This window comes from Struthio camelus, chromosome 1, assembly GCF_040807025.1.
Source record: "Struthio camelus isolate bStrCam1 chromosome 1, bStrCam1.hap1, whole genome shotgun sequence".
Taxonomy (NCBI): Eukaryota; Metazoa; Chordata; class Aves; order Struthioniformes; family Struthionidae; genus Struthio; species Struthio camelus.
The window spans coordinates 31,258,494-31,272,642 of record NC_090942.1 but is presented as its reverse complement, the minus strand read 5'-3'; the positions used below and the strand labels follow the sequence as shown (position 1 = coordinate 31,272,642).

The window sequence follows — 14,149 nt, the reverse complement described above, 5'->3', positions numbered from 1 at the left end:
CTGTTCTGTCAGTATGAAACCTACATACATCAGAAATTCCAAAAATGAGGTTTCTCAGAAGACACTATGAGATTAGAACTAATTTTGCTTAGTATTAGAAAAATTAAACTGACATTTAAAATGAAAATTTCACATTTTTTGTACTTACTTTTCTCAACTAATTGCATTTTTCAGGGAATGTAACTCGGTGGAGAAGAGTAAGAAATCCTGCAACACAAACACTTTAGTCAGGGGCATGGTGAAAATTCCTATCATAATTTCATGGTGGGAGGGTGTCTCATAGGAATGTCAAAAGTAGGCTTTAGATTTTTTAAGAAAAATCACACAGCCTTTCCTTTATCTACAGAATGTAACACAGTACTTTAAAAAACACCACTACGAAACCCTTTTAACATCAAGAGGAAAAAGTCTGAATCTGTGCATGATCTACATGTACTTGTGAATTGAATGCTGTTGGAGGAATATGAACGGTGACAAGAGAAAAGATAAGGAAAATCCTTGTAATGAAGGATTATTGTTCTCCGCTAAATAATGGTAATCGAGAAGTAGAGAGTAAACATAATTAACACCTTCAGCATAGCAATGCTGGCATAAAAGATACTAAGCTTTTTACAGTCATTAAAGGCACTGCAAAAATAAATTGTGGCAATGAAGGAGTATTATTTTCCTTGTTAAGCGTACTATTAAGAACTCTTCTTTTTGGAAGAACTAAGGTCACAATTGCAGTAAATGGAAACTAAGATGTGCCTAATTTCAAGCTTATTAGTATTTGCAGGGAAATCATTGGACAAAGTCAGTGGGTAAAATACACAAGTATAAAGTCCATATACAAATCTTCACTTCTGACACTTGCTAGTGCTTATTTTCAAAGGATCGAAAAGGACAGTGTTGAACATGTTAGCACAAAATTGTGCTCTCCTTTAAAGAAGTTATTTTTGCCATGTGAAAATAGCTGATTTCTAACCTATATACTGCAAGCTTAAAACAGCGTTGTTTATGCTTTGTTATGATCCCTTTAATATGCTTGCGTATTAAATAGCAAGTTAAACAGAAAAAACTGCTAATTTTGATTAATTAGATATGGAGGATAAGTACAAAACAGGAACTGAAATGAACACACTTTTTCCTTCCCTTCCAAATCCTTCTGTTGAAGATTTTTCCTCCTCTTCTTGGGAACTAAATGTTCTCAGTTTCCAGCTACATGATTACCTTGGTAATCTTTCAGGATAGTAGGGTAAGTTTTAATTGCTGGATTTTTTCTCCCTGATTTTAGCGAGATAACATGGATCTCAGCTCTCCATGTCTACCATGTCACATGATCGTACTAAATAATAAAAGACCAAATACGACTTTCTTCAAAAATACCTTTTTTTGTGAAATGTCCTGTTATTCTCGCTGCCTCCTGAAGTCAGTATAAGAATTTACCCAAGCCTGATTGTTTCATAAATCCCTATTTTTAAAATTAAATATTTAAGTACAGAGAAAATGTCAGGGAAGACCAGTGAGCATCATTGCAGAGTCATCTTACTTTGCTTTACTGCTTTTCTGTTGAAAAAATGGTGGACGTTGCTGTAGTTCTTTACAGATGTTATTTAAAACAGCCTCCAGCTATTTATGATCTACAGTTCTCATCTTGCAAAGGCTTTGAGGTGATAGCTTAAGTCAAATAGCCCATTGAACAGAAGGAGACTGTTCACGGGATGAATGATTTGCATAAATAGGTGTTTGTAGAACTAACCGCTAAGATTGTAAGGAAAACTGAAGAAAGGAAAAGCTTTGGGGAATGCATAAACAAGTGCTTGTGGAAGGAAGGAGCTGGAGAATGAAGGGGAGCTGAAGGCCAGTGCTCTTGACTCATACGAATGCCAGGTCCGTCCTCCAGTAGTGTTGAGTGGTGGGCGGGGAACAGAGGGAGGAGTAGAAGGACACTGGAATTAAGTTTTATGCAAAGTTGCATGAAGTATTTAACCTGCACTTCGTTTCTTGATTCCTGTCGTACCAATGAGCAGATTTGAGTGCTGAGAGTGTCATGGCTGCAGAGGAGGAAGACCCTGCTAGGGGATGCTAGAGGAGCGAAAAGGCAGCAGGCAGAGCGGGATTAGAAATGAAGCTGTAGTAGTAGGTGTAGAAGAAGGCTGAAACGTGTTCTGGAGTTTTAGTAATGAAAAACTGTGTGTACCCTTCACAGTGCAGCTCACAAGGGATAGGCATTGTTCTGCCCGGTCAACCTAGAGGTGCCTGTAGGTGAGAGTGGCAACACGGGTAAACCCTAAGGCACCTCCAGAGGAATTGGTAAGAATTTTTTTACTGGCAAAAGGAGTGGTGGTACTAAGACTTGGGGGAATATTCTGAAGATGTTGCTGAAGTCAAGGAAATATCTGCTGTACGTAGAGTCCAAAATACAGCTTTCATTGTTTAATGAAATAGTAAAGCAGAAATTCTGTTAATTTAATTACCATGTGGATTGTCACTTATAGGTATTACTGTTGTTGCACATTTTTTAATTCCAACTTTTGGGCAAGGAAGGTGGAAAAAGTTGTGTGAGCTTACAGGCATTCTTTTGATAATTAGGGTAAGACATTTTTTCCTAGTTTTTCTAAGAGTAGGAATTGGCTTTGTATGTTGAGTATGACACAATTTTTTCCAGCATAGACACTCCTGAGATGCTACCATTTCATCCTTTAGGTATGTAAACAGAAACGCTACTAATTTTGCTTAACTGCAGTGGTAAGAAATCAGAGTAACTCTAAAGAATACAATGAAATTATCCAAAATTTCAACTTTACTTACTGAGATCAATATTGTGTCATGTTTGCAACCAAAAGATCCAACCCCACATTTAGTTACACTAATGTTAGTCTATGCCGTTTATCCAGACGGGAAGTTTTATGGGTCTCTGAGTTTGCGCAGAACTTGTCTGTGGTATGTTAAATACTCATAAATTTCATATTATTAGCAGCACTTAAATGTTGTTATGAATACATGCTGCGATCAGTTTCCTGTGTGTGCTTGTGTGTTTGTGTCCCTCTCAATGTGAGAGCAGTGTTGTTGCTCTAATGTTTGTTTTTATTCATGCAGTTTTGTCTTTTTTGGCTTAGGCAAAAAGATGACAAGCAGTGGCATATACCTATTGGTGAACTAAGCAATAATGTAATTTACTGTTTAAATCTTATTGGCAAGCACATTGGTTTTGTTTTATTAACTTCCAACACTTCACATTTTTATTAATCAGTTTCCCACTACTTCTATTCACTTGTATTCTGATGCCTGTGTTCTGGTACCCATAGCAACACTTGTTAATGCTAATGAAACTGCAATATCCTAAGCTCCCCGACAGAGCAGCCCTGTTAAATATGGCTATTAAGCACAGTTGTATTTCTGTTAGTTCCAGCGCCCAGCAGACACCTGCTCTACAGAAAGAAACTATGCTGAGATACTAGGATTTGGTGACATACAGGTTTTCTTAAAACTGTCGTTTTGACAGAATGAAATTCTCAAATACCCATATAGTAGATGCTACAGAATATGTACAGTTTCTGTAAAACCGAAAAGGTTTAGCTGCAGGATTAAATGTGCTTTTGAAGTGTTCATTTGCATTCAATAAAAAACTGCAGAGGGTTAAGACTGATTGATCTTGGGGAAGCTACAGGATATATTGTCTCCTACAGCACATGGACTTTTTAACTAATTCCCATTCATCATTGATAGTGTGTTAACAAGCAGAAGTAATAGCTAAATAATTTCTCATAAGCTCAGACTGAATGATAATCCAAATTAATAGAAGCACTTGCGTGTTTTAATATAGAGAGTGAGGAAATTGTTATGTATATTGATTCTTCTTTCACTAAGGAACATATTGTGCATGTACTATTGGTAAGCATGATGACAGCAGGTTTTATATCCTTTACTCTTGAGTTTTGTTTTTGGATAGTGTTTATTTGGCAAGTCATTAGTCATCCATCTTTTATACTCTAGAAAACAAAGAAAAAATCCTGTAATCGGTATAAAATCTCTTCCAAGAATATGACCACAAATTAGAGAAAGCAGCTGTGCCAGTGAAGAGATTCTGCAGTGCCAAGGTTGCAATACAGGAAAGCTGTCGTGTATATTTCAAGTGTCAAGCCAGTATTTCTTGATATTCTTTTCCATTATAGCTCAAGAAGTGCTACTAGAAAAAGGTTTAAAGCGGCGTATTTCCAGGAGATTTTTAAATGCAGCACTGTTTTGTGTAGAATTAACGATAGGAATTCAGCTGGGTTTCCTAAGGTAACATACGTGGAGTTTTAATCATTTTGATAAATAAACGTTCTTGCCTTGTAAATGGTGTGTGCTGGGGGGAGGCTGTTCAGCCTTTCTGTTTTCCTGTAGGCATCTGTTTACACTGTTATTACACCAAGTGCCGGTTTTGCTGAGTGTCTTTTGTTTTCCTGTCGTGTTTTTTCTTTCACCCTTTGTTCTTTTCATGTGTAAAAACCTCAGTCTTTTACTCATTGTTCAGACTCATTTATTTGCCTGTAGATCTTGTGTTGCATTCATTTTTGTTTTAGGGTTGTTTCAAGTTCTACTAATCTCCTCATAATATTAACCAACTGTATTAATGAGATAATAAACAAGGCTTGTTGGTAATGAATTGATTCATTCAACTACTGGATTTAATTAGAAAGACACTTAACATTCCAGCAGATGTTCTTATTTTCTTTCATTATCCTTGTGTTACCAACAGTGGGCTTATAAATATATACTGTACATGTCTATATTTACATAATATATTCTTCAACGTAAAGCTTTGTTGTTGCGCCATAAACTGCAAAATGACATGAAACCTGTAAATATCCAAGTCTTAAGCCAATTTGCATGAATTCCCCTCTTGCCATTTAATTTCTCAGATTATATGAAGTCCTCAGTTTCCAGTTGTATTCTTCGTCTGATAATAAACAGCTATTGGGAAAAATGCTTAATCTTTGTACAGAGAACTAGATTTCTTCTTTCCTGGATAAAAGCCTTAATTGTTGAACTTAGGTCATCTTCCTTCTTTTTGCTCTCATGACTCTCATCTCTTTTTATCCAGTGGCAAAGCTTCAAGAAGGGTATAAGTGCCTCGTACGCTTTGGAAGGCGTGTTTGTGGTGAAATGACATGAGACAGTTGAATCTATTAACCAGTTTTGCACCCTGAAAAGAGGAGGGTCCTATTTCACCTCAATGCTACTAGCTGTACCTTCTTCCCTCTTCTTAACTTGCTCGTGTGCTTACCAGACTTTTCTGTGAGCGTATTCAACATTACAGACCAAAAAGGAGGAGTGAATAGTTCTGTTTAGTTAGCGAGTAGCATCAACTCGGCAAAGGATTTGTCAAGCATAGGAGCCAACACAAACTAAAGAGCAACTGTGGATGACACTAGGCACAGGAGACTAAGACATCCTTTCACATCTTAACGGTAGCAAGCTGTTAAACTGGCTAAACAATCTCCTATAACTTTGCCGTTCACAACTGAGTTTTAAAGGCCAGAATCTTTCTTTGCTATTCTTTCTGTTATTCAGATCTGTTGTATTGGCCATAAAATGACACGGCATATTGCTTTTTAATAATTGCATGTGTGATTGTGCAGGTAGAGTGCATTGCTGAACGGCAATAACTATCTGGGTATAATGTTTCCTTAATGTGCAAACTAATGTTAGTTTTGAGCTGAGAGCAATTATATTTGAAGCAAAAATGTTCTGGTAAGGAAAATGATGCCGCTTCAAGCCTGTTGCTTGATTAACTCTAATGATTAGTTAGTCTATATTATAACCACAGTTAAGATAAAATAAAGCCAAATAGTTTCTTCGGCAGATAGAAGAAATTCTGTCTTCTTTCGTGTTCTTTTACGACCCTTGTAATGGTGTAGAGGTCCCATCCAGAGCAGAGATCAGGATTCCATTGCACTGGGTAACATATATGTACTTATAACAAGAAGTGTTGCCTGTTCTAAATTTGAGAGCAATTTGTGTGATCCAACTCATTTTTTCTATACCATCTCATTGTCAGATGTCCTTGAAGTATTCATTTGTTTTTTCCCCTGAAAAATTGGGTACACCTTTTGGTCCTTGTTTTCAAAGAATATATTCCTCTAGTCTCTTTTTTCTACTGATTTACATTTTTTTAGTTCTGACTTAGATGTAAAAACTACAGTTTTATCCGCCATATTAAAAGTTGAAGAAACGTGGTGTCAGCTGTCAGTTGTTAATTCTGTGAATGAGAGAGGGATTTTCTTAGTTCCTGAGTTAGGTGGGCTTGCTGTGATGTCTCTGGGATATCTACCTGCATAACAGTCGTGCTGTTTTTCCTTTATGCGGAGGAGAAAAACTCACCGCTGCAAGGATAATTTGGCAGAAACTTATCAGAGAGTCTTACAGGGGTTTGTTCTCTTAGGGAGCTACGTCCTGTGCTGTTCACCATAGGCACAAATAGCTAGGAAAGGGGATTAGATGATACATTTTGCTGTTAGTGTAAAACTTTTTCCAAGTAAGCAGTAGGACTAACTGAAGTATTGTAAAAGAGTCTCACGATATGTGAGTGAAACAGACAATTTCAAAAAGCGCTGAAAAAAATCCATGAAAGAAAAATCCCTAAAATGCTGTTAAATAGCATTGGGTACGGTATGAGTATAGCCTGTAACTCAGCGTCTCAACCCTCCAGCTTCTGGACGGCTATGCTGTTTGTCCCGTCACTGTTTGTTTTGCCCTATTTTTATACTCTTCCCTGGGTTTTTGCTTCTTGCCACTGTCAGACAGAGTACTGTACTAGATGAATGTTTAGTCTGACCCTTGTGGCAGTACACTTTAAGAGAAAGCTTGCTGCTTTTCCCTGATTTTAAAGTGTCTCTGCATGTGGGAGTCCTGGTGGAGTCTGAGAACTTGATCTGAGTGTTCCTGTTTCCCTGTTAGCCCTCAGCTGCGTTTCACAGTTCAACAGCTTTTCTTCAGTACCTGTGGCCACTCCAAATATAGCAGCAAAATTAGCTGCTTTTTGCAGATATTTCAATATTTTTAGCTTTATTTGTACTATCTTGACATTTGTGCTATGTGCTCATCCATTAGGTACTGCCCTAAAGGCTGTACGTCTTTCTTCAGCTCTGTGCATTTATCGTCTTGTTCAGTGTTTTTTGTGGCAGATGAGTCCAAGGATGTTTTCATGGATTCTTTTTTCCCCTCACTTCCTCCTTTGAGTGTCTTTATAATAAATTGCAAAAGCTTATTCAGTCGCCACCAGGAGTCTATATTTAAATTATTCTCTTTTAGTATTATCTATTCTCTTTGGCCATCAAAAACTTCTCCACTCCTGTTTATTCCTTTCTGCAACTCACCGCTAAACTTAAAGATTAACAGCTCCATCTTCAGCCTTGTCTTCAAGCCCAAACGATTGCTACTTCCAAGTATTCCTGCTGAATAGCTGTATCAGCTCCTTGTTGAATAGCATTTCCTATCATATACACCTATCTTTTGAGAGTTGATTTGTGGAGTCAGATAGGCATTTCTTTATTATGATTTCTAAGTGTTTAAATAGGTCATTGCAGGAGACCTAAACCAAAAATGAACAAAAAGCACTCTAGCTGCTTACTGGGCACTGCTGAACTGGCTGACAGGCTATCTTCTTCGTTCTCTTGGCATCAGTGAGAGTCAGCAATTGCAGAGGAAATTAAGTTGCTCTACTTTTTTTCTGTAAACATGTTTTAATGATTCTTCAGACTGTAAACCAATACAAACTATAGGAATTCACAAACCTAGAATCTTGCAGGTAAAATCAGTTTTGCTTAGGCGTGCTGATCTTTCATGAGAAGTGCTATATCACTTAGTGTAGCAGCTGCTGTTCTTAAAATAGAAGAAAGGGGAACAATTTATACTCTCCCAGTTTGATAAAGAAATGCCTGGGGGAAGGGAATAGGCTGAAGTGCGGGTAAAAGTAGGAAAGAAAAAATGTTAGATTGTCAATAGCAATTGTACTGCTGCAGCAGGTATTGCTATGCTCCATGGCAGCACAGCTACCATTTTTCTGTGCTGTTTAGTTATATCAGATAAACTGAATTCAGTGTAACCTGACCATCATTCTTCAGCCAAATCACTGCCTTTCCCGGAAATTTAATTTTTCAAATGTTATGAGGAGAAACCGTAACAGTTTTGTAGGGTTGAGTTTTTTGTTCCATGAGCAGAATGGAACTAATGAAGCCCATGTTTGTTTCCCATGTTTCCTGTGGTTTTCAGTCCTTTCCCACCCGTGGCCCCCAATAACTCCAGCTTACCCTCCGCCTCCTGCAACATCCCCCCTGGGCAGCAGTTGGCACGTGCTGTGGCTGCCCTGGAGCACTGCGTGCACAAACTGGCTGGCCGGCTGCTGGTGAATGGTGTGTGCGAGGGATGGCAGAGTCCTATTCCCACCTCTGCACTTCTTCCTTTACCTAGAGGAAAATTTGTCACAGAACTTTTAGGAATTTCCCAGGTCTATCTCTGATACTTTTGTCCTACTTTAGTTATTCCAAAGTCTTGGCATGGTGCCTGAGAGAGAGAACATAGTTCCTTTCACTGATTTTCCCAGGGGAAAAAAAGCTAAATGGTTATGATTTGTAAATTATTTTTCAAGTTTTCCATGTGGGCAGGTTATCAGATTTAGCATATCTGTTAATATATAATATATACGTATGAATGTTGTAGGGCAAAAATTGTTACACATTGATTCTTCTACCTGATAAATATTGTTAATTGAACTTCCTTTGCACATTTTAAAAATTTTGCTTGGCGAAATGATAGACCTGGGGGAAGGGGTAGAATTTCCTTAATTTTTTTTTTAATTCTTTAGAGATCTTCAGAAACTTCATTTCTTTCCAAAGAAAAAGACATTTCTTTCACTGTAGGAATTCAGAGACATGGGACCTGCTGCACAAGTTAATTTCAAATCGCAAGAGTCACAAACCATAATAGTGTCTTTTTTGTTTTCATCCTCAGAGTAAAGGAATTATTTGCAAATTTTTTCCTGTTTGCTTTTACTGCCCTTCTGCTATTGAAAGTCAATGTAATTAAAATCTAAGATACACTTGCATTTTTGAAGTTGATATTTTATTTCCAAGCTAAACCTTTAAGAAAGACTGAGATACGATTTGTTTGGAAAATGAAAACCACAGTTTATTTCCAGACAACTGCAGTTTGGTCAGGCTAATGGGCCAACTGTTGAAATCTGTTAGTTTCACAGTGCATCTGAATGAATTACGCTAATTCATACCGGTAGAAGAGCTTACGAATTTACACTGCTACTGTTTAAATGGTGGGGAGGACACATACCCCAGATCAGTCTGCTTATTTGGATAAGGGAGGAGCAGCAATGCTACTGCAGTACTGTGCGGTCCATCCATTTGTTGGAACTTCAGACACAAATGAACCTGGAGAACATCAATTAGTGACTCACCTCTTCATGCTGTTATGTGTATGAATAACCTATGGCCTCGCTCTAGTACAGGATAGTGCAAACAAAGGCTATTAACCTTTCCACGCAGGGCAGGCCTGGCTCCTCCTCGTTACGTGTACGATTGGGAAGTGTTTGGGTAGGCCTAGGTTCCCGTTTAACAGTAATCCTTAGCAAGAATAGCCCTTTCCTTTGTCACAGAACAGTAAGAAAGATCCTAATGGGAAAAAGACAAATCAAATACATACAGCCCATCTAAAGTCAGAAAATGATAAAGTACTGTGCAATAAATAAGGGGATAATTAGGTAAGTCAGCATAAAAACCAGTCTGTTCTATTCAGCCTAATGCCTTACTGCTGATAGCGTGAGGAATGTGACATAGACAAGCTTCAGTTATATCAGCAGGTAGACTAGGTAGCAAAAGGAAGAAAGGTAGGTTTCTCATCACTAAGCTTCCTGTCGTAATAAGCGGTGCACTCTTACTGTCTGATAAGCTCTGACTTGATGTCAGCTGGGAATTTCACTTGGAGTAGATACTTGACAACTAGCGTGTTCTAACTTCACACAGTTCTTCTGGAAATAATGCTTCCAAGCATTTGTTGCTAGAGGCATCCATGCAACAAAACCAAGACCAAAAAAACTGCTTTCCCACGTTTTACCTATACTGCTTAAAAGTAGTCTGAATGATGCAGATTTTCTCTCTTAATCAAAACTAATCTGATTATTCTTTTTATCTATCTTAGATACAGAGTGTATTTTGGAGCCGCTCTCTCTGCCAGAAAGTCCAGGTGGTAGTGCTGCTGTAGAAACTTCCTCCGATGTGCCTTGCATTTTCTGCAAAGAATGCTATATCTTAGCAGAGCAAAACCAACTCCTGAAGCACATGATTATTGAGCACAAGCTTGTCATAGCAGATGTGAAACTGGTTGCAGATTTTCGAAGGTAAGAGTCTCTAGGGTTTAAAATGGGAATATATGTGTGCAAATATCATAAAAAGCTTCAGAAACCCAGGCATCGTCTTTTTTAAATACTTATTTTGAGGTTGTATGTTTTGGGAGGATTTTTTATTTTTATTTTTATGCTCTTTTTGTTGTTAGATTATAAGGTAGATTTCTCCCTATTGCCCCAAGGTGCTGCTAGGATCAGGAGAGTTGATAATTGGGATACAGGACAATTCATGCATTAGAAATTGTTTGTCGTATCATAGTGACTTCTCAGATCCTGTTATTAATCAACAACTTCCGTACAGTCTAGAAGCCTATTTATTTCGTAACACACATTTTAGACGGTCAACTCTTCCAATTTTTATTTTATTTTTATTTTCCAATCCTTAATGTTAAAGGGCAAGACTATTTCTCCTGCTGTGCTACTTCCTAAAGCTCTAGTTTTAGCAGAAACTTAGGTACGTGCACTCTCACATTCTTGGATAAAACTCATTTACTCTGTCTTGAGGATGTCAGTATTTCCCCACAGAAATCACATTTAATCCTTAACTATACTTTACAGTACTGTGATCTACGTGTAACTGTGACTCCTTCCACAGCTGTGTCATTGATCATCTCAGCAGGGTTGCGCTTGGCTTTCTCTCTCTTAACTTCCTCCAGTCGCTGGCACAGGCCCAGCTGGCTTGTAATTTCAGCGCTTGCTTGGCATTCTGTTTTCACACACAACAATGTATGGTCCAGTCATGAGGCTAGACGGTACCTACCAATTTGTGGATAGTTCTGTTGCAGTGTTTAAACTTTAGCTGCCTTATTTATTGACTAAAGGGCGTTTTCTGGTAGGTCTTCTGTGATTAGATACTCAGCCAAAGCCATTAACTTCTGTCTGACTATCAGGATGCAAAAATGAAAGATTAAGATGAGATTTGGGAAGTGTAAGCCATGTAAATCCTTATTCAGAAGTACAAGCTTAACATTGCTTGAAATTGAAAACGCACACTTGTTTTTTGTTTGTTTTTACGCTGAAGGCAGGCAGAGCAAGAATGCAATGTTCTTTGGAGATCATGCTAGTTTCCCCAGATAAATAAAGGATCAGAACTGCTCAGTAATGGAATGGCAGTTTAACTGTGCTTGCGGGATTATCCTGGGTTAAAAGAAGTGTATTTTAAAATCACCTTTTCAAGAAAATGTCCATTTTGATTCTCTTTGCTGCTGATGCAGTTGGAAAGCAGCCAAATCTTAAAGAAAGTGGCTCCAGGATGTGGAATGGTGGAGCTCTAACTCTGAGGTGTACGTTCTCTTAATTGCAGTACTGAGTATCAGTAGAATAGTCTAGTACTGCACACAAAAAAGGCAAGTATAATCTGAGATGTTAAACAGGAGGCATAAGAATACAGGGAAATAACTACAAATATAATTTTTTTTTTTACACTCAGCGAAGTGTTATCTCCAGTCTTGGGCATTACATTGCTTGACAGAACTACAAGAAGTGAGAATCTAACGGAGAGCAATGCTGATGATTGGTAACGTTTTATAATGTTTCTATGAGGAAAAGCTAACAAATTTGTTTTGTTTAGCTTGGAAAAATGAAGATAAATTGAGACTAGGGGAAAGGGGAGGAAGTAAGGGAAATAAGCTTCCACTGTGTGAATGACTGATGTAAGGAGGACACTGATCGCTTGTTCTCTGTCCCTGGGAGTATGACAAGGAGTTGGCTTCATATAAGCCTTGACTGTTTGGGTCAAGTCTTATGATATGAAATCCTCTAACAATAAGCTTTAGGGCACAGAAGGTTAAGATCAGGTAAGATTTTGCCTAAATGATGTTCGGTGCTGTTTCAGTGCAGGGAGATAGACTAAATGACATCTTGAAATCCCTTCACTTGCACGTTTATGCCCTAAAAACTTAGGGAAGTCTTATCCTGGAAGACTTGCTTTTCTATATACCAGCAAAACATTTTCATTGTGTACTGAGCACTCGAGCGGGCAGGGGAACAGCAAAACGCCCACCTCTCCCTTTTAGACATCTAATGATGCCTCTGAACGCATCTCAGCCATTCATGCTGGCTTTACTGTGCTTAGCTGTCCGCTGTGCCAGAGGTTAACCCTCTCTGTGTCAGAGTTAGCAGAGACAAACATGTGCTGATTCCTTGGCTGTTGCAATTTAAGCTCTCATATATTAAATAAAGATAAATTGTAAATAGAGGTAGTATGAACCACTGCAGGATATTATAGCTATGGGAAGTAAATGCTCAGATTGTGCCAGTGTGAACAGCTACAACTATTTAGAAATGTTCTCATAATAGCAGTGTCTGAATTTTTATGCTTTTTTTTTCCTAAGTTGATGGCATGTCAATAGAAAGCTGTCTTTGACTAGTTGGCCTTGATCTTACCAACTCTTATGTGATTAATATCATACACAAGTCATGGGTGTAAGGATAACCATGCACATAAGCATTTGAAGAATTTTTATAGAAAGATTCTGCATAATTAGCACAAGGGCTGCTTGGTTCTCTCCACGTATAATTGTAAGTGATGGCTTCTTTTTGATTAGACAGTAGCTTCTAGTTTGGTGAGACCCTAATCTCAGCTGAGGCTCTGTCAATGCTGCTACAGTATAAGCATTGTACAAGCTTGTTGTTGAAACAGCTGTAGTCAATGGATTAAACTTTCAAGATGCATGTAGGGCCTTCCTTATTCTGTCTGCTAGCCCACCCCCAGGTGTTTGGGGACTTCATTTTTCTATCTTTCTAGTTGTCTGCCAAGCTACAGTTTTCATTGTAGTTCCACAGGAGACCTGCCAAAACCTCACTTTTGACAAGTTTGTGTTTTTACTGAGTTTTAGTTTCTTGTCTGCATCTTGCAGAACACTGAGCACAATATTTTGGGAATTGGAGAGTCCCCTGTAGCATATCTTTTCAGTAAAGATGCATGTGAGTGGCATTTCTGTCTAAAAAAGTGAATAGGTCACATTGTTTATGTAGAGCTTAATGCAAATCTTTCTTACTGAGAACTTCACTTATTTTGGCAGGGTAGCTGAACCCTGTTTTAATGAAGCTGAATAAATCTAGTGAACTGGAAAACCAGGTTAGAAGAAGAAAAAACAGACAGGGATTTAAAAAAAAAAACCAAGCACTCTAAGCATTTCAAGAATGGAAAAAATGAGAGCCAATCAACTGTTTATTAAACTTTTAGGTGTTCCCTTCTTTATTAATTCTTCCTCCCTCTTTTTTAAAGATACATCTTGTATTGGAAGAAGAGGTTCACAGAGCAGCCCATCACAGACTTTTGTAGCGTGATAAGAACAAATTCAGAAGCTCCATTAGGTGAGTAAGTATGCTGCTTATCTACTTTCCATTGGTCAGATCATGTATGATAATTCATGGCATATACTGCTGCTTTGATCCAGCTAAGCGTGAATTAATCTGACACTAGGCCAGAAAACCACAGAAATCATTTTAAGGGGTTAACCACATGTTTAAACTCACCTTTTCAATAGGATTGTACTTCAGCATGTACTTCAGCACTGTGCTGAGTGAGGCTGAACTCAAGTATATACTTACATGGTTTAGTGATTTGGGACCAGATTGTAAATCAAGACCTAGAAGCAGTGCTGCTCCACATCATGGCTAGGCACAGCTTTGGTACCCACTTGTACCCACTGTGCAGTAAGTGGTGACAGTTTTTCCAGAAATGTGGAGAAGCATTCCTAGTGAACTGTCTTTCTAATTTCCCCCTGACCCCCACCCCACTCATGCTGCTGCCTTTTCTGCACAGCA

General features: G+C 38.3%; 1 protein-coding gene across 1 annotated transcript in view; it reads left to right on the top strand.

Moving 5' to 3' along the window:
• ZNF277 (zinc finger protein 277) overlaps window positions 1–14,149 on the top strand; it is a 53,867-nt gene that overhangs the window by 9,366 nt on the left and 30,352 nt on the right. Inside the window, exons 2-3 of the mRNA XM_068933129.1 lie at window positions 10,174–10,372; window positions 13,608–13,696. Of these exons, the coding sequence (XP_068789230.1) occupies window positions 10,174–10,372; window positions 13,608–13,696 (288 nt within the window). The remainder of the gene's footprint in view (window positions 1–10,173; window positions 10,373–13,607; window positions 13,697–14,149) is intronic.